We start from the raw sequence: 27,155 nt of genomic DNA on the forward strand, positions 1-27,155 counted from the left end.
AATTTATACATTAATAAATCAAAAATACTGTTTATTATTATTAGTATTAATTTATATTACTATTACATTGTACAAAATCATAAAGAAATTAAGAGATAATGAGGTCTATTTTCAGAAATAATTAATGTTTAAAAATGGTGATTTTTTATATTATGAATCAATCTTGAAAGAAAAAATTGCAAAAGCATTTTTTTAAGCTGTCATTTGTCTACAGTTTCGTCTTTTCATTCAATTTCATTACTAATTTAGTTTTGTACACTTCATTCATTCTTATTTTATTATTCTAAAATTAATTCAATTATTTTTTAGTTATTCACATTTGTACTTAGATATTTTGCCATATCTTATTTTCACCTATCTATTATAAAGAACATTTTGTTTGTTGAATTTCTTCATAAATTCTCTGTCTTTTTTTAGATATCAGAGACAAATTATGCTTTTGCTTCACTGAGTCTCTAGTTGCTGTTATCATGAAACTGTGTTTTTTGTACTCAATTTTTGAGTACCAGTCTAATATTACTCCAGTTGTTTCTGAGATGATGAGAAACGTACCTCCAACATCTTATTCAGTTGAGCTTTCATTTCCAAATATGGCCTAAACATATACATAGAACAATAAGTAAAAAATAAAACAAATTATATTTTTTATATATATGTTACATATACTGAATCATAATCATGAATATGTACATGATTAGTATGTGCTAATAAAAATTTACATGTAGTACACAGCAAGTGTTTCATAATACCTGACTGTGTATTATTAACATTCTGATTCACCCCTGAAGAAAGGTTTATCTTCTAAAAAAATTCTCAAATAGTCTGTTACTTTAATTATAGTGTGTGTGTTCCATGCTAAAAGTATTTGTACTCATGGTAAAGTAAAACAGGCTAGTTGCATCAATCTGTAATTTTTATCCACTGACTCAAGATAATGAAGCCAGTTAAGGCACACTACCATCTGCTGACATGCTGAGGAATTCAGCGTGACTTAAAATCCATCTACAAATACAGAATAAATTTTTAAACTAATGAATTAAATGTTATATGAAATATGTAATAGAATATTTTAAACATTTTTAACAAAAATATACAAAATATATAAATGACTAGTCACACATATATACACCTATTTCTATTTTATTCATACATATACAAAATAAACATTGATTGTAAGGTATTTAACTTAAAAGCTAATGAATATGAAAGAATATTAAATACCTAAAGTTAAAACACTATTCTATTTTATTCCTTGAAACTCTTCATACTGATAAGCAAAACTGCCTAAAGACAAATGACAGTCTTGGTAAAAGCTGAATGTTTTCAGGGAAAAAGGTTATTTCAACTAGATAAGTTAAACCAAGTTAGTTATTTTATGTTTAATAAATAATTACTTGTAATATTCTTTAGATGGTTTACTGACAGTCTTGCCTTTTATAAGATATTTGCATTTGATCTGAAGAGAATTCTAATTGCTACATTACAGATAAAATGGTAACTCGTGTGAAAATGCTCTGTTTCTTAACAAGTAACACCTCTCCAAATACATTAATAGAAAAAGAATTTTACTTTAATAAACATGATATTATATACTTTGGTATCTTAATAAATATATATATATCAAATGTGTAAAAAAACTGCTTACAAAATTCAACAATTTAAAGGAAAGGTTTACATGCTTATTTAATAATTTATACAAAAAAATAAAATAGAAATACAACTTCATGATATACAATTCACTTTACAAACAATTTCAATAATTCAATTACTTTGTGATCTTATACGAACCTAGAAAAAACTATAGGTTCAAACAGTCACAAAACTGAGAAAAAACACTTAAAACAGCACACAAAGTGTTAAATACTTCTTTTAAATATGCTTACTAATGTACTTTATTTATGTAATGGATTGGTGATTACACACACTATTACAGATTGTCAAAATAATCTTTTGATATACACATCCTTTCATGTTCAATAAAACTAGAATCTCACTTACAGGAGTTGTAACTGATGTTGATTGGCAAGATTGTTAAGTTGAAGCAAAGATCTTCTTACTGAAAAACTGAAAAGAAAAAGCTATCAATCATGACTTGACAAAATTTTGTGTCATTTATTTTTTTAATACACAAGAATAAAAGTGAGTATGATATTATTCAGAATTAATTAAAAGTCAGTAATATATGGAATTACTTTTGTTTGATTTGTAGAATTAGAAATGTAATTTACTTTATATTTATTGAACAACTTGTTTAAAAAATGTATTTTTGTAATTTTACTTATTACTGTATTCATTTTTTTAAGAGACAACACAAAAATATTTTCCTAAAAATTTTATACTTTGCTGAAAAAAGTGAATAAGGTAACTTAATTTAATCTACTAAATATTGATATTATCATTTGGTTTTTAAAAGAGAGAAATTTTACTTATCTGGTCTCAGATTTCCACTAGTATACTTGTTTGTTGATATCTAACTGCTTGTTGCCACTGGCTAACTATCATACAGAGGGTTGTTTGCACTTTTTACAATAAAGTGTAATGTTGCAAATGTCCTAAACTTATGTAATTACTAATGAAGTAAAAATAAATAGTCCAATTATTATAAAATACAGATGTCTGTTTCTTAACAAAAGTATGTTTGCCTGTTCTGTTAAAGCTTTTTTCTTTCTTGTTCAATAAATATAAATAATATTTTGAAAGAACAGTTAAAGTTGCAAGCAGAATGACAGAAAATCTAATACTTGTGTGTCAGCTTCCTATAAACAAGCTACCCGTAGTTAATTACTCTTAAATTTCAAATAGCATAGTACACCAAGATTAACAGTTAGAAAAAATAGTACAAAATTCTTTCTATATACACTTAACACAAACTATGAGGAACATCTCATAGGTAACAAGAAATACAATGACATTTAACACCTATACTCCTCTAAATAAGGGGAGAAATTCTTATAAATGGAAACCTATAACCGTAAACTAAAACTGAAAAAAAAATTATTAATGCCACTTTCACAACATTAACAAAATGGTTTCAGGATCTACTTCAAGAAACCATTTTTGTTTTGTACACTTAGACTGGAATTCAAATCAATATATCTCATTTACTACAAAACCTGTACAGCACATACTACACTCAATAGGAATTACAGTTATGAAGAATTTTTTAAAGTTATTTAAAATAATAAAATATTTTTTTGTGAACACATTCAGCTCAAAGGAACTTAGCATATTGAAGAAACTATCATAAGCTTGAAATTCTATACCTAGTATATGAAAATGTTCTTCATTGTAATGTTTGTGGAAATGAACTTTTAGGAAAATGTCAAATATAGCATACAAATGATCACATTTCTATTACATATCATGCATACAAACGAAAAAGTAAATAACTTTTAGGGACTGCTTGTTGCCATTATCTAAATACAATGTCTGTATGGTATTAAACTTAAAATTCTGAATATTTTCATTTCATTTTCTAATTTCTCTCTCACAAGTTCTATATTCTAAACATTAGAAGATAATATTGAAGTCATTTACCATATAATTCCTAACATTGTATTTACGTAATTAAAAAAAATCTTGCAACGTTTAACTAAGTGTGAAATGACTATCACATATCTTATTTCATTCCTTTACTTAATCAGAAGTACAAAATTTGTTGTATTACTGGACAATGCAATTAGGACTTGTATTACAGGAGATAAGAACTGCACAATAAGCTAGTGGTTATTTGGAATGATGGTGGATAACATGAAGAAGTCATAACGTACAAGTAATTATCTCTTAAATTTTGAAAAGTTGAGTCTTTCTACTTGTAGAATAAAATCAGTTGTCTTTGAAGGCCAAGCTACTTTTGTATATCCTCATAAATCATCTTAATATATATTTCCACACTCATAAAAAGCGTATAGTTTGATGACTATTTTAGTATATAGTAGCCATTGTCATATAATAATTTTAATTTTCATCAAGGCCAGCCACTGCTAAATAACATCTTCCATAAGAAACCACTCTGAACAGCTGCCAAGCTTAATATATAAAAATTTTACTTAATTAAACAAACCTTCTCTAAACACATGTACGTGATTAACATTCCACAAAAAGTTTAAAATATCAGAAAACTGCCCTGTTTAAGAATTAGTTTACCTCCCTATGTGTGTGTTTCTTATAGCACAGCCACATTGGGCTATCTGCTGAGACCACCATAGGGAATTGAACTCCTGATTTTAGCACTGTAAATTCATAGACTTACTTACTGCTGTATTACTAGGGAGGGGCTACCTCTCTATAACCAAATTTTTGTAAGATATGAAAAACATTTTTCACATAAAAAACAAGTAACAGAATTGTTATTACAAAATTAAATAAATCATTATACTAAGTTATAATTACAAGTTCATGGAAAACAGTTTCCAGTGGAAAACAAGCAACTTATAGGTCATTTATGAAACATAAAACTTTTTTTTTTGTTAAACAAAGATGCACAATGCATTATCTGTGTTGTACCCATTGCAAGTATTGAGACCAAATTTTCTATGTAATTAGCCCTGAGAAGCAACAGGAAACTACAAATTTATGTTTAATATGAAAAGTAATCTTTATAATACTGAAGAAAAACAACAAAAGCTTGAGATGTTTTTTTTGTTATCTATTCTATTGTGTTGCAGCTGTCTTGGAGCCAAAATAAACGTTTTATGTATATATACATATTTACAACTAAAATTATGAAAATACACAATCCAACCTTGATTTTTCAATAGCTTTCTTTACTTTCATGTGAAGATCCTGCATTTCCCATACAACTTCATCATTCTGTTTTGAAGTTACACAATATCCTGTACAATCTGGAGACAACACATCTTTTTCCTGAGACAAACCACAGGAAAATATTTATATATAACCTTTATAACTCTTCATGTAGCATCATGTTATAAATTGTTGTTTTTTTTATCAGTCATTTTAAGGCTACACCATGTGTATGATATCTTCATCTATTTATATTCAATATTCATATACAATCAATAATTTGTAAAATACAGGAAACCTAGAAAAACATTTTACAACTAAGTTAAATATTATCTACATAAAACTGTTGGAATAGAAAACATTAAGGTCAGATTTTGAATTGCTTTTCAACTTCACTTTGTATACAAATATATTTGTATGGTTACACAAGAATGATAAAAATACTAGCACAGCTGTAATATATATACATATTCTGAAAGTGGATAAGATGAAATTAAAAACTAGTCAGAATTAATCTTTCAGATCACAACACACAATTTAAATAAAGATTAAAATACAGTTAAGTAACAAAACAAATAAATTAACTGAAACTTTCACTGACACTATTTTTCTGTAAGCATTTCTACAAAACTAAAATTTTTAGTGGTTAATTACTTTAAACAGCATGTTTGAAAATAATATTTCTTCCAAGTATATAACTCATAATTTAGGATGATCTATATCAATGGTTATAAATTTCTCATATATAAAAATACACAAACATGCAGCATTAAAGTACTTAAAACAATAATGGCTTATATGTTTAGCAGAAATTACTTAACTTATTTTTAATATTGTATATAACCTTTATTTAAGATTACATGCAACTCAACTAAAAAGAATATTACTTTTGTAAGTCAGCTCAATGGAACATGATAAAAATAAGAAAATTCCACTGTTCTTACATTCTCAGAAGCTTTTCTTCGATTCTCACTAAATCTCTTGATGTTTTGTAAACATGTGGAAAACTTAATGGTAAGTTCTTGTATTTTCTCAGAAGATTCTTTGAAGAAAGCATTGAAATCCTGACATGATTTCTACGTATATGAAAAACAAACAAAAAATATATATACACACACACACAATAAATAAATATAAGTTGTAACTTAGCATGGCATATTCTCAATATGCACTCACATTATTTGTATACTCATCAGGGCTCAAAATCAGAAGGAACCCAAAAGCCAATGGCCCCAAAGAGTGCTAGCAGGCCCCTAAAACTATCTGATAGATATCCCACATAAACCTTAAAAGTTTGATTTTACACAAAGCCAAACCACAAATGGACCTTCCCAAGTTTACAAACACTTGTCAGTCATGTACAATCCACAAACACCATCACTACAAATGCCCATGCAATAAATGTATAGTTTGAAGACACATGCACTAGTTGTGCTGAAGAACAATGTATACAGCATCTACAGCCTATCATACAACAAGCAGTGTGTACATGCAAAATATTTTGTAGGTGTTTAGGTTTGGTTTAAATTTTTTAATTTCATGCAAAGCTACATGAGGGCTATCTGTGTTAGCCATCCCTAATTTAGCAATATAAGACTACAGGGAATGCACCTTGTCATCAACACCAACTCTTAGGCTTACTCTTTTACTAATGAATAGTGAGATTGACCAACACATTACAATTTCCTCATGGCTGAAAGAGCAAGCACGTTTGGTATGATGGGGATTTGAACCTGCAACCCTCAGATTACAAGTCAAACATACTAACCACCTGGCCATGATGGGCCATTCTGGTTTGAAAACCTTCTGACCAAAGGTAATTAGGGGCAATCAAAAACTGTAATTTTATATTTGACTCACTTGTGAAAACATTGTTTGAACAACTAACAACTGCAGAGAAATTAAGATTTAAGATTTTTTAGTGCCTTGAAGAAGTAATGTGAAGCTTAATGTTGTTGAAGCATGAGTGATTGATTCATAAATACAGTTGGTTAATAAGGTAAATAATGCACAGTTTACATGTTGTAATAAACACCAGGGACAGCAGAAAACTGGAAACAGAAAGTATGTTGGAAAAAAAAAAAGATCAATACTGAAACTGAAGAAGAATACTGGCTGTAAATGAAGGTTTGAATATAAAAGGTGATTTAACATTGACAAAGCAGATGTTAAGATTGAAGGAACCAAAGCTGTACCAAAAATATCCAGTTAAAAACTGACACAAGTTGTATAAATAAGATTGTTAATTAGGGACCAAAGCAAATGATGAATTAATTCTTGATAGGGGACAAATACATCAAAAACTAGCAAATATAGTGGCATTTAAATGAGCTTCTATTTATTAAAATTGGTGGCAAAAAATTAAATAGTTTTGTTTGAATTAATACATAAGAATGTAATTTAAATTTTGAACATAGAATATGAAATGCAGCAGTCTTTCTCAGGTTGGGAAATTTGGAATCCAATGAAAATAATTATGCTGTTAAAGAAAACAGGAGTGCCCTGAAAAATATACTACTTGATCAATGCTTGAATTGTTAAGGATTGACAGGAAATTACAAACTTTTTTCTACTTTTATTTAAAAAAAAAAAAGACTACATAGCTTTGGATTTGGATGGGTTGAGGGCTATGTGCCACTTCTTGCACCAATACAATAATGCACTGAATGCTATTTGGACCTCAAATGTTGCATACTGAGACACAAATATGTGGTTTAAGGGAAGAGAATGAGATATTATTGACAAAGAGGTTGAACAAGTTTTAGCCTAATGCTGACTTTTGGGGAACATTGATTTCAAACATGAAGAGCCTAGAGTTCATTGTTGATATGAACTTCAGCAGTTGTATTGGTAAGAAAGCTGTTTATCTATTATACATTATGGATAGGTATGCAACTATTAATTAGTCTATAGCAAAACCCATTGTGCCATACCATGTCAAAGGCCTTTTGGATGCCTAGAAAGGGAGTTATGGTTGTATGCTTTCTGTTGAAATCTGATAGATAGTTTTGTTAACTCTAACCACATGGTCAGTAGACTGTCTAAATTTTCTGACTGAATTCTGCATGTTATTAATAATATCGTTGGTTTTTAGGTCAATGTTTAACTGCTTTGTAATTAATTTCTCCATCAATTTACCACGAGTGTTCACAAAGCTAATGTGTTTGTAGTTTTCAGAATTAGATATTTTTTCTTGAGAATCACCTCCATAAAAACTGATTTCCAAATACATTGATGGTAATGATAAATTATAAATTGTTACCAAGTGGGTTAGGATTTTATTAGATAGTTGTTGTGTGTTTTTCAGGATTCAATTGTTAATTCTATCTTCTGCTGGATCTTTGCATTTTATTGCATTATATTGAATTTTATTAATGGTGTTGTTTGATTTGTTGTTCTTTGAGATAAATTTAAATTTCCACCAGAATATGAAAGGGTTGGATTTGGATATATCCTGAGAAATACAGAAGTGTTTTCCTTTATCTTGTTGTTGTGATAATACAAATTTCTTGGTATTAACAAATGGTTTAAGTGCAATGTCAAGAGTTTCAGTGATGTCGAGAAAACCCACTTGTAGAGAAATATATATGTAAAAACGGCTCGTTGGTTGAGAAAATATTTTACATAGAGGAGCGAACAACGTTTCGACCTTCTTCTGACGATGACCAAAGAAGGTTGAAATGTTGTTCACTCCTCTACATAAAATATTTTCTCAACCCAAACAAGCCGTTTTTACATATATATGTCAAGGGTTTATTTGAAGTTGTTTCAGTATTGTCTGCAGTTTATTAATTCAGGAGCATAGGTCAGGATTTCTTGCTTTGCTAACTATTGCTTCTTTAATAGCATAGGTTATGGTATTGATTACATCAGAGGTGTAATTATTCATTTTGGTTTAATTATTCACAACTGCAATGCACTTTGTTTAAAGGCTAGGCAGTTCAGAACTCAATGACTTGTGAAACTGACATCTAAAAATGTCATAATGTTCTGCCATGAGCAGCTGGGAAGCATTATAAATGGTAATTGTGAATGAAAGAGGAAACACTTGTGGAAAGAAACATTACTACCTTTGGATGACATGATAGAATGCATTGGGAGTACTTTATACAGGACTAGTCTCATATGGTATGGCCTTGTGATAATTGGATTAGCATGTTTGCCAGTTGTTGTGTGTGTAAAAATTTAACACTTGCATTATACAAGCAGTTATTACAAACACAAGTTGCACAATAAACAAAAATTATTGTAAAATGCAAAGATTAAATCTATTATTTTTATTAAGAGTATTTCTCTTTTAGTGATAAAAACTGATGTTTTTAGGGCATTTTTGGCCTTTTCTGATACAATATATATTTTTTGGTTTATGATTTAAGAGAGATGTTTCATTAAAAATAAATAATTTTAAACTAATGGAATTTCTATCAATTTTGTGCTATGGCCCAATTCAAGTAAAATTTAATGCTTAACTGATGAATAAGGCTAAGTGCTCAGAGGTTTTTGGCTAATCATACTAAAACTATTAGTAGTATATTAGCAAAGAGTGTGTTAATTACTGTAGTAATAGATTTTAAATTTTGTGTAAAATGCCTATGCACAGTACCATTATGAGCTGTTCATGAAAGCAGACCACTAAATACCATTTTCTTCATCACTAATAATCTACTATTAATTTCAGATTCACATTCTCTTCTTAACATACTTTATAGAAGATTATGCCTTCATCATAATGTAATCAGTCATTATCCCTCCCCTATTCTCTCCTGTAACAAATTTTCCTCTCCTTTATTTTCATATTCATGGTCCCATTACATTTCTTTTTCCTGTTACATTCTTTTTCATATCATCAACATTTGGTTCTCTTCACTTATTACACAAATAATATGCAGGATATTGGGGACAAAGAATAGTTTTTTGATTATAACATGAAATCACTTTGCACTCAGACTAGTAACAAAACAGACTATTTTCACAAACAAATCATTGGTAAAATTATTTCATTAGAAAATCTAATATTTTTATACAAAATACTTGTAATCTTTACTAAAAGTCTACTAAATTTTGTGAAGATACACAAGCTGTGTCAAACGTTATAGTGCAAATACTTAATTCATGCAGACATGTAGACAAACTTAGGTATATTATACTGAGCCCATAACGAAAAGATTACTACAAATTTATTCAGCTCTGAGCCAATATAGCCTGGTGAATAAGGGGGTTGCTTCATGATTCAAGACCTTGGATTTGATTCCGACTGCAACCAAACACGCTATCCTTTCAGACACAAGGGTCCCACTTTTTTTAGTCATGGTAAAGCTACTGAGCCTACCTGCCTATGGCCCTAATTTTGAGCTGCTAAATAGACGAGACAAACTAGTCACAAGCACCAAAATCAACTCAATGGTTATTTCAGTGTAACTTTACTGCAATTTTTTTTCACAGTGTGCTATGTGTTTAATTTATAATTACGTAACTGTGTTGTTTAATGTTAAAAAGAGGTATATTCTGTTTCTATATTATATTACATTGTATTTATAATTCGCTTAACTGTTTTTTAACATTAAATAAATTATAAGCTTATTCTTTTTACATAGTGCATGTGTTACATTTGTAACACCACACCTTTTACTTTTTTGAATTTGACTCAGTGGAAGTTGCAACAGACCATGACAAGTCTGAAACCCACAACTCTCTGATCATAGAACAAACACATATACAAAGTATTTTTTTTTATCTGTTAAATTCCTGCAGCATTTTAACCATGTGGTATGTTACAAATGTACATGTACTAAATACATTTTCAAGTAACAATAACAAAAGACAAATTAACAGTTTTGAAATTTGCAAGTATCAATGATTTCATTAACCCTCTTTTCACATGTTTTGTTAAACTGACTGATTCCATACTCGTGAAGCAGTACATAATAACATTTACAATAATTCTAAACAACAAATGATCATTAACACAGTATTTCTACTAAAGATTATTTTGTGGCCTTCCATAGTCTTTATCAAGTTAGTGTGTGCAAGATTTTCATGCTCAAAATAAAAATACTTCATCTTACATTTATCATATTTCAACTGCATAACCTCTACAACCTCCTGAGTGAAAAGCAAAACATTTTTCAGTAAAAATTACTATTTCCTCTTCTCTAATACTACTTAAAACTAATTACAGTAAAATCATCAATTTGCAGTGAAAAGCTGAAAAATACTAAATAAAATAAATAATGCCATTTTTCTCTCTGTACCAATTTTAGTAATGATCAGAAAGATACACACTTAAGTACCTCAACACATAGAACTCCTTACTTTTTCTCAATTGCTTCGTATATATTATTTATGACCTTATTACTGTGCTTTGGACCAACAATAATCACACTATTGCACTTAGACGTAAATTACAAATCTAGTACCTTAACCGATTCTTGTAGGGCTAGCGTAAAACAATGCACTTCTGAGATGTCCTGATACACATTCTTGAATCAGTGTAATTTTAAAACATTTTACTGAGGTTTTATAAGACTAAAATTAGAAGTTGATAGTTTTTAATTTTAATTGCATTTGTGAAAAATGACACATGAAAAACAATAATTCAAAATATTCACTGTAGCTTACACTCAAATTTTCATCTGTGTGTCTCACTGTACCACCAAAATTTTGGCATCCAAAAAATAATTCATGCACCTTTGATATGTGCATTTCAAAACATAAAACAAATGCATCAATCATAAGAATAAAATGTTCATTAACCACTGTAATTTACTTGGCTTTCTAAGTAAGCTTTACACAAATTAAAAATAAATTCTCAAACCTACAATTCTTTGATCATAAGACAAACACTCTTGAAACAGTATTCCGCATCTACTCAGTCCTGGCAGACTATCAACCATGTGACTTATTTAAAATCTAAACTGACTAAACAAATTTTCAATTAATTTTTTTAAAAATATAAAACAAAAAATCATAATAGTAATAAATTAACAAGTACCAATCACTAAAATACAATGTTCTCAAACCACTATTGTTTGTCTGGCTTTCTAAATAAATGATTAGGTTAAGAAGAAACTTGTTTAGTGCTCAGAGAATAAAACTATGATCAACACAACAAAACAACCATTCTGACTGCTTTACAGAAGAAAAATTAAAAGATGACTCCTAAGATTTATGTGAAAAATAATCTGATTTTTCCTTTATTTTCACACATTTATAATCAACCATGTGAAACTGATCTGCATACAATCTCAAACATCAGACAGAGTGTGCTACTCTGGCTTGTTGAACAATACTGATATCTCAGCAAAAAAGACAAAGTTCAAATTTTATATTCTTACTTGTAATTATGTACAATTTGTAGTTTTGATTGTTTGGGAATAGTAAAAATCTATTATTAAAGTTAAGAAACAGTAGTTTAGATGTCTAATGTGACACAGAAAAATAGAAATTAATTTTTTTAAATATTTAGTTTGGAACTTACAAAATTAAAATTAAGTTAATAAAAAAAACCTGAATTATAAGCTATATTTTCATAATAAGTTTATTAACATTCACTGATAATAAAGATATTTAATTAAATTTTGAATATAATGTTTAAAGGTTGTGAAATGTCTGACAGAGACAAGCCTGGATGTAAAGTATTAGGTCTCCTTTTCATTTATGAAAATGTTTGTGTGTTAACTTAGATTTAATTGAAGGCTACAAATAATAATATGTTATTTGAATAGGATAAACATAATCCTGTGAGAATCAGATAAACATTTTTTTACTAGTGATGACAGAAACCCACTTGTTGAGAAATTTATATGCAAAAGAAATTGGAATGGATATAGAACTTTAATTAAAATAAAGTAACGGCTCGTTTGGGCTGAGAAAACACTTTACATAGAAGAGCGAACAACGTTTGACCTTCTTCGGTCATCGTCAGGTTCACAAAGAAAGAGGTAACTGACCGGAAGCTGACCACATGTGTGAAAGGGTTGTGTAACTGTGTGTCATTTGTCATACCCACACTTTCAGAAATGTAGAGGGCGGTATTAGATGTTTGAATATATAATTTTATTTATTATATTAATATAGGTATAAAGCGTTCCTTTATATTGGTTTATTTTGGGTTTAAGTTGTTGTATAAGTAAGGCTTCTTTAATTTTACGTTTCACCAACATCAATAAGTTTCCTCCACAAACCGTAGAAAACATTATACTTATGATTAAATTGATTGATGTCACAAACTAATCACACCTAGACAGAAAGCAAAATCAACCAACTAAAGTAAATACAGCTCACATTTGAATCAAAAAACCACGAAACCATATACTGCTGTATACCATATATTCCGACATCAGCAAACAAATAACCAACATTTGGCAAAATTAGTAACAAAATATGACATTCCAATTAATACCAAATTTATTCAAAACCCGCACAAAACTGAGGTCTATACTATGTAAAACTACACTGACAAACACCACACCAACATTATTTATAAAATACAATGTGATAACTGCCACGACTTCTATATTGAGAAACAAGTAGTAAAAAATGGAAACCAGATTCAAAGAACATAAAAGTCACCTTCACACGTTTTGAACACTGCAAGTCAAATAAACACAACATAACCATAGAAAACACTCAAATACTAAATAAAGAAACAAACATAAACAAACATAAAATTAAGAAGCCTTACTTATACAGGTAAGTAACAACTTAAACCCAAAATAAACCAATATAAAGGAACGCCTTTATACCTATATTAATATAATAAATAAAATTATATATTCAAACATCTAATACCGCCTCTACATTTCGACACACAGTTACACAACCCCTTTCAAACATGTGGTCAGCTTCCGGTCAGTTACCTCTTTCTTTGTGAACCTGACGATGACCGAAGAAGGTCGAACGTTGTTCGCTCTTCTATGTAAAGTGTTTTCTCAGCCCAAACGAGCCGTTTTTGCATATAAATGAAGGCTACAAAACTTTCTTCAAAGATAAGACAGACACTTGTCAGAGTTCAGTCAGTAATACAGGTGATTGTAAATTATTCTGGTATGTTATTTGAATAGGATAAACATAATCCTGTGAAAATCAGATAGGATTCCTTCTGGCTTTGACGTCTTACCCACCTAGCATGTATGGAAAGCAATGAAAGTGTGGGATATCTACGAAAAGTGTCCCAGGCCCGCTTTTGAGCCTTTTTTACTATCACGATGATAATCATGATGACTAGGTGCATGAGAAACCAACTTGAAGTAAAACATGTATTCTCAAGACAGCTGGAATGGATATTAGAACTTTAATTAAAATAAAGTACAGAACAATGTTTCAACCTTTTCAGGATATTTTCATGAAATGTTGTTCTGTACTTTAATTAAAATAAAGTTGGGCCCCTCAACCACCAGGATCCTCTCTTCCCCTTCACGGGTCGCCACGCACGGCAAACACGTGGGTGGATGTTTAGATCCCAGAGAAGGTAACCAGATAGAACAGAACCTTCCCTGGGAGGTCCCCTCATCACGTACAGGAATCCACACCGAGGGGTTCATTAATGAGATATTCAGATTGTATACACTCTATACAATGCCAGTGTCAACTCTTAATTTTTGAAGTTAAATTCCTCTGTAGCATGTCCATATCTGTCCATATCTTTTGAAAACATATACACAGCTCATTTGTACATCAGTCATGGTATATGTTAAAAATATCTCGTCATTTAAAAATTTCAGACAATTAAGAACAAAACTGCTTACCTCAACTTCATCTTCTGATTTTCTAGTTAAAGCTGTAGCTTTTTTAAATGGTTCTAATTCAGCCTTTTATTGGAAAAAAAGAGTTAGCAGTTGAATATAAATTCTAAACAGATGTAGACAAGTTCATGAAAATGAATATTTATAGTCAGCAAATCATGTTATTAAATTTCTCGTATTTTCTTATTTTGTACAACAGAACTCTCAAATTGAAATAACAATCACATACTTTTAAAATTGTCTTCTGAGTCCATTTGCCTATGTCATAAGGGTAGTACAAAGTACTTAAATTTGAAGATATAGGTTCAAATGATTCTTCATTTAGTACAAAAAAGCTTCTAAAGAAACTCTATGTTATACATGAAGCATACATAAAAGGCACATGTCTACATAACTGCAATAAACTGTTTTACTGTAGCATAATTTAAACACATTTACCAACCCTACCTAGTCTCACACATATATAAGGGACTATATAAAACAAAACATCTAAATACAGAGTGATCCTAAATTTTCAATGATATTATACAAATTAGATGAAATGTCAAAATCCCCCATCAGCATTTATGCATTTCTTTCAATACCTACTCATAACATGACAAACTTTTCAGCACAGTTTAGGTCTTAAAATAAAGAGAACATATTTTTGATGCATCAAGTTTGTATTTAAGGATCACTCTGTACAACAGGTATGGGAACATTAAAATTATTTTTATACATATTAAGATAACTACTGTATCTTTATCCAGTATCAATTTCATATACGATAAGCAAATGGAAATAACTAAGCCTAATTCATTTTTCATTATTGTGTCACATAATCCATTCATTTTAATAACCACAGCTTAGAATAAATCTACCAAGGGATATTACATTTTCTCACAACATATTCTACAAAATATCATGAATGTGATGTCAATTAAATCTAAATAAAAGCAGGGTAATTAACTTGATTATATCCATTATTAATGATTATTGATCAGATTGATGAGTGTCACATAAAATAATCAATCTAAATCAATTAAATGCATTTGTGTTCTGAAAATAATAAAACTTTGTGTTTGGAACTATTCCAACTGCCATTGAATAGTATCATGAATCACAACAATAACAGTCTAATTATCATTAATTAGATAATTCCAGCAATTTAAACCTTATGTGAGAATAATAAAATAAGCCCAATGATTAGTTAGCAATTTATAATTATCACTAAAATATTGTGACAAAGAAGTTGAAAAATTTGTTTATCAAAGTATCAAACAAACAAAGACAAAAATACTCACCTCAGTCTCATCCTCCAACTTTCTAGTTAGAGCTGCAGACTTCTTAAATGGTTCAAATTCAGTCTTTTATTCAAAAAAGACAAAACAGTGGTTGGAATATGCAAATCATGGTATTAAATTCCTTGTATGTTATTATTATTTACAACCAAATTCCATATTAAAATTACAACTACTTAATGTTAAACCTTTTTACTAGGTACATTTTATTTTCAAATGTCATCAGTGTATCTGAACTGAAGACACAGGCTTAAGTTACTCATCACCTTGTTTGAACAATCTTTTAAAGAACTCCCTAGGTTATATATGAATCACAACAAGCTTATCTCTACACAATCACTATACTACATTGTAGCCTACATAGTAAATGATACTAGTTATTACAATACAAACCTGTTGTTGTACAATCAGAAATTAATAATTTTTATTTGTAAAAAGCTAAAGGCAGGTTTGGCTCTCATAGTAGTTCTTATGAAATCCTTAAGTAAGGTTAAAATAATCAGATATCAATTGCTTTCCTGGTAAATAATCTACATAATCACCTACCTATTATTATTATAGATTAGTTACTCTTTTTATTTATAGATATTAATTACTGATCTATTTATATATCTTATGTTTAAGTTAATAATCTGCTACTATCTTTAGAAGATGACTGGATCTTCTTATTAGAAATGTTGTTACACCAGTTATTACTCACTTACCCAAGACCTCCCCCATTATGACTTGATTTACTTATTTTTAGCAGTTCACATGGTAGAAGTTTTTACATTGTTCAATGGTTTGAAGGGGAATGTCCAATTTTAACTTCTTTTCTAGACTGACAGTGTTGTAAGCTAAAGGATTCTTTTATCTCTTTTTTTACAAGTGGTGCTTTTGCCATTATTTTAGAGTATAGTCTCACCTGACCTAACAGTCTACTGCAAAGAGATAAGTATTACAATCTTGTATGTCTAGTGCATTTCCAAGTTCTTTTGATGGTCTTTCTACTTTACTAGTGTATTACAGTCCACATTTCCTCTCCAAAGAACCTTCAGATGATCTAATCTGCACTAACGGCAACAGTACATTTTGGACTAATAGTCAAAGACATACAAATTGCATTTCAAATCTGAAATGCTATTTCAACTGATGGTTGATTGGTTGATTTGGTGTTTTATGGCACAAAGTAACTAGGCTATCTGTGCCAAACATCTAGTAAAAAGTTAAAATTAAAGTAAAATAAAATGTAAAATAAAAAAAGTAAAAAAAGCATAAAACCTAGGTTTACATCTAGTCTACAGCATTAAGAGAAAAACTACAGTAATACAAGTTGTAAAGGACTTTCTGCAGCATAACTGTAATTATCATAACTCACTAGGAAAACTAACAGGAAGTACAAAAATCACTGCCAGTCATCTGAAGTTGGCCTTTCCAGTCCTGATTCTGAGTTATTTGACATTACAGCCATTTTCAAAAAGTAATAAAAATTTTAAAAGACTTACAGCAAAATTTTAATAATAACTCATCAGGATGACTAACAGGTAGTTCAAACAGCAGCATTAGTCACCTGAAGTTGGCCTTTCCAGTCCTGGTTTTGAGTTATTTGACTTTATGGCCATTTTCTAATTTCAAATCGAAATTTGATGGACTGTGATTCTTAAAAGGGAATCTCATTCAAAAAGTTCTAATGTATAAATTAAAAAACTTGAGTGGCATTAAAAACATTGATGGACTTTAAAAAACTAAAAACATTGCCAAGGTAGACAGTGTCACCATCACCAATAACACTGCCTGACATCACGGGCAAACCTTGGAACAGAATATGGTGAAAATGACGCCATTGTTGAGAGTCATAACAATGGCAAGAAAGTAAAATGTGGTTTGCTGTGACGTATCACATAGACTACACAATGGTGCATCAGTTACAGATAAAAGAAAACGATGAGTTAACAAACTGTGACCAATGCACAGTCTAGTTAGAACAATTTCCTCTTTCTGATCCTTACAGAAGCAAGACACCCAAAGTCCAATAAAGGGTTTTATTTGGAAAAGCTTGTTGTCACCTTGCTCATTCAAAGTCAACTGCCAACTGGCATGGAGCCGAGCCTTGAACACAGGACCATAGTCCATGTATGAAACAGGGACAGCAGTGATAGTGCCAGAGCAGATAGATTTAGCTGCAGTGTTGGAAAGCTCATTCCCATGAATACCAACATGGCCTGGTATCCAGAAAAACTGGATAGAAGTAGATGTTAAAGATAATTGGGCCAGTCGGTTTTGAATATCAGCAAGAACAGGGTGTGAACTAACATGAAGCAATTACAGGGCTAGTAGAGAACTAAGCAAGTCAGTAATAAATAGAGCAGTTGGAGTACTGCTTAGCTTCTATGTGATCCAGGGAAAGAGAAATGGTGTACAGTTCAGCAGTGAACACAGAAGCTGTAGAGGGGATTCTGCACACAACCACTGAACCACAACAAACCATGGCTGAGCCCACACAGTCACCTTATTTCGAACAATCTGTACAAATGGGAATGAAAGGATGGTTTGAAAGATATTCAGCAAATAACAGACAGTATTTCCAATCAGGAATGTCTGCTTTTCTCAGATGCTTTAAAGATAGGTCACATAGAGGGAGCATAAGAAGCCATGGTGGGATGAGCTGACCAGTGGATATAGCAACATTATCCAACAACAGACCCAATTCATCCAACTGCACCTGAATACAAAGGCCAAAAGGAGCAATGGCAGATCATCTATTCTTAAAAAGTTTGGACCACCGAGGAAGGAAACCACAATCCCAGGTGGGATGCTTTGGTAAGGAACAAAGTTCAAAGCATACAGTAAAGATAGTTGCAAATGACAGAGGTGCAAAGAAGGATCATGAGACTACATATAAGCTCTGAACTGGGGAAGTGGAGAAAACACCAGTGCAGACCTGAAGCCCTTGGTGATGAATGTGGTCCAACATCTTTAAGGCCAAAGTCCTGGCAGAGCCGTAGACCAGTGATTGATAATAGAGTTTCGAACGAGCACAATATATCTTTAACACAAAACACTGACCTGCTCCCCACATGGTGGAAGAGAGAACATGGAGGAAGTTCAATGCTCTTGTACATTTGACCTGTAGCTAGTTACGGACAAAGATAAGCTCCAAGAACTTTGTCTCAGGGACCACAACTTAGCCAATACGGAATTCAGGATCAAAATGAATACCCTGTCAGCAGCAAAAGTGCATGCAAACAGTTTTAGAGAGAGAGACGTTAAAGCCATCTGCCGTGGTCACTTCAGTAAACAATTGAGGGCAGTCTGGAGCTGCTGCTCAACATATCTCATGTTCAACAACTGACAGGAGAAGTGAAAGTCATCAACATAGAGCCCATTTGCAACAGAAAGAGGAAGCTGTTCAGTGATGGCATTAATATTTATAATGAAAAGTGTAAGACTCAAAACATAGCCCAGAGGGACTCCAAGTTCCTATAGAAAAGAATGAGAAAGTGTTAAACCCACACTAACTTGGAATCTCCTGTCCATTAAAAATTTTTAATAAAAATGGGCACATGGTCACGTAATCTATATATATAGAGGTCTTGCAAAATGCCATACCAAGTTGTAACATAAGCTTTCTCAATGTCAAAAAATACTTATACAAAATGTCATTTGAGAAAGGATTCTCTGATGGGCATTTCAAGTCAAATGAGATGGTCCATGGTGGAGTACTGTCATCAGAACCTACACTGGATGGACGAGAGAAGGTTGTTTGATTCGAGGAATCAAATGAAATGAACATTAGCCATCCTCTCTAAGGTCTTACAGAGACAGCTCGTCAAAACAATTGGACGGTAGTTTGAAGGAATCTTGTGATCCTTCCCAGGCTTAGAGAAAGGCAGGACAATAGTCTGGCACCAGGCATCAGGAAAAACATTCTCCTGCCAGATTTGGTTAAAAACAAGCAGAAGAATAGTAAGAGAAGCAGGAGATAGATGGTGTTGCATTTCATAGTACACATCAGGTCCAGCCAATGTACTGACAGACCAATGAAGGGTCAGTTTGAGATTCACCAGTGTAAAGGGACGATTATAGTCACAGAGACAATCAGCTTGAAAGGACAGAGGTGTTTGCTCTGCCTGAGTTTTGATGACTGAGAAGGTGGAGGAAGAAGCAGACGTTCTAGATACCTGGCAAAAACTTTCACCTAGAGTATCAGCTACTTCCTGGCCATCAGAGAGCAAGATCTAGAGGTGGATGGAATTATACAACCCACTAACCTTTCAAATCTTGTTCCAAATGACTTTGGAACTGGTGGTAGAAGATATGCTGGTTATGAACTTAATCTAAGATTCCTTCTGGCTTTGGCATCTTACCCATTTCCGAGCCTTCCGTGCCATGTGGCAGGCAGGATTCCACCACAGACAAGGATATCGTGGAAAACAGGTCAAGATTTTAGGAATACACAGAGTAGCTATTTGTATAATAGTCAGTTAGTGCTGTCACACAGTCATCTATTGATGGTTTACAGACAATGGCAGGATCAAGTTCTGCGAGAGCAGTGAAAGAGGGCTAGTTTGCTTGATCCAGCTTCCACTGGAACATGCAGGTCAGGTGGCATCGATCACAGCCAATCTCTCAAAATTATCACTGCCTCATGAACTATTGTCAACTCTCCAAGAAAAATGGGAGAATTGTGAAGGGGAGCCAATTGAGAGGTCAATAGCACTAAAGGACTGACTAGATGCATGAAAATAAGTAGAAGAACCAGTACTGAAAAGAGAAAACTTGTGATCAGAGAGCATATGCTCTATGGAGTGATCCCTCCTATCAACATCAGCACATCCCCAGAGGGGATGATGTCCATCAAAGTCCTCCAGGATTAGAAAGGGAGATGGCAAGTATTCAATGAGAGCATTAAGATCTGATTGATCATAGGTCCATCCAGGCAACAGGTAGAGAGAACAAATAATAATGGTACGACCCAAGGAAACACGAATGGCTATGGCCTCCAATGGTGTGTTGAGCAGGCAAAGACAGGGTGGGCACATGCTGATCAGCCAACAGTGCCACCCCTCCATCCCACAGCCTGTCATTTCTGTACAATGAAAACTGCCGAAAGGTGACCATATCAGCAGGTTTCAGAAATGTTTCCTGTAAAGAGAGACATACAGAATGGTAGGAAACAATCAGTGTTTTGATGTCATCCAGATTAGAATGTGAACCTTAACAGTTCCATTGTATCAAGGTGGCCATTTTTATTTATGTGTAGGTGAATTGGGTGGAGAACCCTTCTGTTTATAACCACATCTTTTTTCTTTACTGTATTTATTCGAGGGAGGTCTATCAACCTCCATGGATATTAACCTGGGTCAAATTGGCAGGTCTTCCAGCAACTGAGGATGTGAACGAATGATCATTTTGCATCTTGGGATGGGAGAAGAAAATGTATCCAAAGAAATGCCTGTACCCAAAACCAAAGGAAGGGGATCTTGGGATTTGTTAGGATGTATGGAAGAGACAGAGATGGATGTTGAAGTTGATTCATTAACCTTTTTAACCATGGAGGTCAAAAGACTTTGTTTTGAGAATGATTTATTTGGAGGCAGAGAGAGATCTGGCTGCATTCCCACTGTAGTAGTGGAATGGAGTGCAGCAGCATATGTCTGAGATGAAGTGGTGGAAGCAACTTGCAAGCCTCAGGATAAGTGACGTTATGACTCGTTTTCAAACATTGCACCTTTTTTACTTCCAACCATTTAGGCAAGAACAAAAGTAGGATGGGTGAGAGCCATTGCAACTGTTGCAATGAAGGTCCATTTCACACTCATAGGCATCATGGCCCTTGCTACTGCAAGAAGCACACGTCAAGGAACCATAACATGACATCTTTGAGTGACCGAACTGCTGACACTGGAAATATCAGAGGGTTTGGAATGTATGGCCATACTCTGCAATTAAGATAACCTGCCTTGATGGTGGCAGATAGACGTGGTGATATAAATGTCAGAATGAGGACATTGGTCAGCATCATAATTCCATCTCTGCAATTGAATATATGCCTCACTGCAGAAATTCCTTGAGTGGAGAAACCAGCAAGAATCTCCGACTCTGGGATGTTCTTCAAATTCCTCTCAACAATAACTCCTCATGATGAATTCAAAGAAGCATGAAATGTAACCTCAACAGATATATCCCCAATTGCCTTTGAATGCAAGTGGAGTTCAGTGTGTTGTGATGTGGATGTTTCCACCAATATGTCACCATACTGAAGCTTCTTTACTGACTTTGGAGAGCCAGCAAGTCCCTCTAGTCCCTTCTGAAAGAAAAAGGGAGATATTTGCCCTAAAGGTTTGTCTGAAAGTGAATGCAATACAAGAAAATGAGGTAAAACAGGTAGTACAGATGGTGAGGATTGCTGCTCAGAATCTTTAGGATGTGGTTATTTGCCTATAGACTGTTTTTTCACTATTTTATTAAGATTTTTAATTGGAATATCAATAACAAAAAAAAGAAAAATTTTGGTGCCCACTGACCCCACCCACCATGGAGCACTACGAGGAGATGAACTACAATGTCAAACAAGGGCAATGCAGCAAAGCCAGGGTTTTGTGAGCACTATACCCAAACACCAACATCAGATACAATGTCCACAACACCTATTGAGAACATCTAATACTGGTACTTGGTTGATCCTAGCCCAAGTGGACTGGCCGACTGACCCAAGTGGGGCCACCCCACGGCTGCCCGTCTACAGAAATTTACCTCAACCACCAGGATCTTCTCCTCCCCTTCACAGGTTGTCACACACAGCAAACATGTAGCAGGATGTTTAGATCCCAGAGGAGGTAAACTGAAAGGACAGAACTTTCCCTGGGAGGTCCCCTTACCATGTACAGGATTCCACACTGAGGGGTATTTAAACTGAACTAACTCAGTGTCAAAAAAAAAAAAAAACTGCATAATTGAGGATTTTCTAAAAATGGAATAATTGTATTCTGAAATGCTTAAACCTTGTATATAAAATGTTTGTTTCATTCACTCACTTCACCTTCATTATGGCATTATTTTTATTGATTTGTAATGCCCTGCCAGCTTTAGATGTTTAAATTTGTAAAAGTATTATACTGCATATATAAATTTCATATTAGAAAATCTTTTTCCTCTAATTATCCAGCCCAATGGACAAATTATAATATTCAATGAAAGACCTCTTGAAAGATGTACCACCAAAATGATGATTTTCTTTCTACACATTTCAAATTTTAATACCATGTTGAAAAAAATTAATAATTGTGTAAAAAAAAAATTCTACACTAAGTAATTTATCAGAAATTTTAGGCCTATTGATTTGTAATATTTCAATAGGTTAACACATTTAAACCAGAAAGTCATACATGTACTGTATTGTGGTCAGGGTAAGACTGGACAGGGTAAAAGCTAGAAGGGCTGGCATTTCTCCCCATATCAATCCATGCTTAATTGTGATTTCTGAAAACTATTTTGCCTTTGTGGTTTTTTTACACATACTTCGTGTGTTTTCAAATACTTCTCTGATAAAGTAGAATTTTAGTAGAGTTTCTGTAGTTTTCTACTACTTCTTATTTTTCCCGTTATCAAGCATTCAGGGTGTCCTCTGGTTGTAGTGATTGGTATTTCATTCCACTCCTTTGCATCTTCTATATTACAAATCTTATTTTTAAAACTAGACAATCAGGAGCTATGATGCTCATCTTAACATCATAATGACAGTAAGAAATGTAGTCTAACAGCTTTCCAGCATTCTAGCTTCCCATGCTAGATGCATAAATTTTCATATTTGTCCAAAACTGAACTGAATATTGTGAATCAACAGATGAACATGTGTTGCACTACATAAGGAAATTATTACACCGCTTGGAGTGGCACAACAAATTCTTTATTGGTTACCCTGAAATTAATTACCATACAAAAGGTTGCAGCAGACAACATATCACCGAAAATGTTGCTTTACACTTGTCAAAGCAAAGAGAAACCACTAAACACAAATAGCAGGTGGTGTTCAGAGACAATGATTTATTTTTTTCATATCACAAAGCATTTATTTCAAACTAATTCAAGTGTAAACATAAATGACAATTATTCAGAAGTTTTTACTAAGCTCTTTGCCAAAAAATGTTTCAAATGATTCACTTGTCAGAAGTATTTGCAGCAGTAATAAGCAAAAATATTCCCTTTTTACTGTGATGTTTACCATTTGCATAATTTATTGTGTACAATTCTCCTTGTATATGCAAAAGAGATGGGGTCCAACATTTAAGATCTTAAGTTGTGTGTTCCAGTTTTGATTTCAAAACCATGACATCTAGTAATGAAAGTTTGATTTCTATTGCAAATTATACTATTAGAAATTACTTGTTCAACTGAATATAATCTAAAAGCACACCACTTAAAAAACACTACAGCCTAATAATGGACTACCTCTGGATTAGTGATGTTGAGAAAACCCACTTGTAGAGAAATATATATGCAAAAACAGCTCATTTGGATTGAGAAAATAAATATTTTACATAGAAGAGCAAACAACGTTTCGACCTTCTTTGGTCATCGTCAGGTTCACACCTTTGTGCTACTGCAAGATATAAAACGTATACTGATTAACATATAGCAGTCTAGTTTAGATTACTTTTATCTAGTTCTCAACAATTTGAATAAGGCTTTGAACATTATCTTGCTGCTAAAACAGAGCTTCCATTTTTCAGTGTCTATTTGCAACTGTTGTATCATTTCATTTAGTTATTTTAAAATATTTGTTTTCCATAGTTTTAGCTTTTAATACTGTAAGCATAATGAACACACTAACAGACCATTTATTCTTTTCACATTAATTTCTTTCAATCGTATAAAAGTAACAACATATATATACAAGAAGAAACAAGTTCTAATTATTTTAAAGCTCTGTAACAGCAAATATTATTTTCTATTAAATTACACAAACTTACCGCTAACGGATGAGCCTATGTGTAAAGGGTTAAAACTTAAAAAGTTAAATCTCGCTAGCACACTGAAAGGTGAGGGAAACCGAATAACCATTTCCACACTTAAAAAAAAAAAACAAAAAACTATTTATTTTATACATACATTATCGTAATTTGTCGGTTAAAACCGAAAATTAGTAACACAATTTTTAAATTAGTGCTTAGCTTAGGACTACTACCAATACCGGAATATAGAAGTAGAAGCTAGTTTAATTGATGCTACATTATAACTTATCACCAATTAACCAGGAAGTAGAATATAATCTAAATTAGTAGTAAAAATGGTATTTATAAACAAAATTTTTAAATAATACACATTAAATGAATAATTTGAATAAATTAAATGCGCTCCACAACGAAAATACATTTAACATTACATACCATAAACATGACGAATTAAGACCGTTCTTAATATATTGCACGCTCATTCCCCGATATTAATATAATATTAAGTTAAACCAATGACTAACATTACAAAGTTCACTCCACAAGCTTTAATATCCACGTCAAAACCAAAATTGTAGTGATATCAAAATCGTTCACATCGCTCTCATTATTATAAATCTAACAGCGACCTCTGTAAAAGTACTTAATCCAACATATTCACAGCAAATTGACAAACAATGATTTAAAAACATAATGAAGTGATTTTAATTTGGGAAACATCCTAAGTGTTTCGACAAAAAAGTTGGCCTGTATTCTTCATTAAGCCAACTTTCTGTTTCTAAAACACACATTACCTGAAATTAAACTACATATAAAATCGTAAAACGTACTTCTGAAAAATTATTATTCATTAAAAAACAATCTCAATTTAAAATAAAGTGTGTTTTTCTTATAGCAAAGCCACAAAGGGCTATCTGCTCAGCCCACCGAGGGGAATCGAACCCCTGATTTTAGCGTTGTAAATCCGGAGACATACCGCTGTACTAGCGGGGGGGCATTTAAAATAAAGTCAAAACTGATATTAATTGTAAAGTTTTATAGTTCAATGCCCCCAAAGTATTTTTTCACTCTCTTTTTAATGACGCAAGAGACTAACACAATGAGGAGTGGTGTTTTAATTGATACTAGGTGTGACAATTCAACACTTTAAGACGGATTGCAATTTTAATCAAGCGTTTTCTTTACTTGCCCGGAATGCGTTTCAGTTTTAAAACAAAAACAGTGCTCAAATGAAATACACATGAAATTATGCACTTTCAGGCGAAAGTAAAAAGTTAGTGTGTTTTGATCCTTTTAAAATCACATATTCCTCTACCTCTTTTCGTGTTTATCTTGAGTGACATAAAATTACGATTAAATTCTCAACTAGACTTCAATTAAAATAATATTTATTAAATGAATAAATACAACAACGCTCAGACACAGACCAGAAAATATATAGTCAAAACCTGAAAAATCAAAATGCACTATACTGTACTATCAACACGCTGAGTAATTATTAATTATTAAATAATATTACTAATTTAAACACCTATGTAGTACAATAGCTTATTAGCTATTCAATAATTTTGACTATTATATACTTACAGGTACACACTGATGAAATAACGTGTTAGCATGCTCTTTTCTTTTGGGATGCTTTTTTATAAATAATTTACATAAATTATGTGATATATAAACACTGTGTATGCTTAAGAATAATTCGTAACTTTAGAATAATACTATATTAATGTAATAATACAATACAATAAAATACATAATACTGATAGAAAACACTTGCACATGTATAGATCAAGATATAACATGGTAAGTGATTACAAGAAGCATTAACATAAATAAAGTTACAATAGAAATTATATATAATGAACAAATACTATCAATATTTATAATGTTTTACAATGCTTGATTCTGGGAAAGAGGTCCAACACTGTGACACATTCATTTCCATCTTAAAATATTTAGAAAATAGAATTGCTAGTTTCTTTAGTTTGGCTTTTATCTCTGTTAGTTCCTCTTCCGTGGCTTGCAAATCTTGACAAAGCTAACTTTCATATTGTTAAAATTACTGTTGCAATTATTTTCGGAGTCACAATCCAGGTCTCTGCTTACTTATCACATTATACCTGACAGTGGCATGTTATCTTCTTAGTCACAAACTTTTCGTTAGAACTATTCTAGTTTGTCATGCCTAAAATTTATATACAGTTACAGAGAACTACTGATGGTTTGTGACCATGGTGTGGTAATCCTGTAGCAGAGTTAGCTTCTCTTGGATAATATTTCATATTTTATGGTTTGTAAAAGAGATCAGAAAACTAAAATAACTATACAGTTTTATTGTGAGACTCGGAGATAATTTTGGTGGGCTTTCACCTTTATATTTAATCTTTTCTCCGTCATCCACCTTGTCATGGTCAAACTAAGAAACAGGTAGCTCTTAATTAATATAGCTA

General features: G+C 32.0%; 1 protein-coding gene across 4 annotated transcripts in view; it reads right to left on the reverse strand.

The window, feature by feature from the left end:
- The window catches only part of LOC143232077 (uncharacterized), a 33,742-nt gene extending 8,397 nt beyond the window's left edge, over positions 1-25,345 (reverse strand). Inside the window, exons 1-8 of one of the 4 annotated variants that reach the window (XM_076467133.1) lie at positions 25,138-25,340; positions 24,200-24,350; positions 15,773-15,835; positions 14,493-14,555; positions 5,691-5,822; positions 4,745-4,866; positions 1,999-2,064; positions 553-595 (exon numbers count right to left, since the gene is read on the reverse strand). In XM_076467133.1, the coding sequence (XP_076323248.1) occupies positions 553-595; positions 1,999-2,064; positions 4,745-4,866; positions 5,691-5,822; positions 14,493-14,555; positions 15,773-15,835; positions 24,200-24,262 (552 nt within the window). In that variant the 5' untranslated portion in view covers positions 24,263-24,350; positions 25,138-25,340. Of the gene's footprint in view, positions 1-552; positions 596-1,998; positions 2,065-4,744; positions 4,867-5,690; positions 5,823-14,492; positions 14,556-15,772; positions 15,836-24,199; positions 24,351-25,137 lie in introns of all 4 variants that reach the window. The other 3 variants (XM_076467134.1, XM_076467135.1, XM_076467136.1) reach the window with 3 other exon arrangements.
- Positions 25,346-27,155: the final 1,810 nt, after the last annotated feature.

This window comes from Tachypleus tridentatus, chromosome 11 (assembly GCF_004210375.1).
Source record: "Tachypleus tridentatus isolate NWPU-2018 chromosome 11, ASM421037v1, whole genome shotgun sequence".
Classification (NCBI taxonomy): Eukaryota; Metazoa; Arthropoda; class Merostomata; order Xiphosura; family Limulidae; genus Tachypleus; species Tachypleus tridentatus.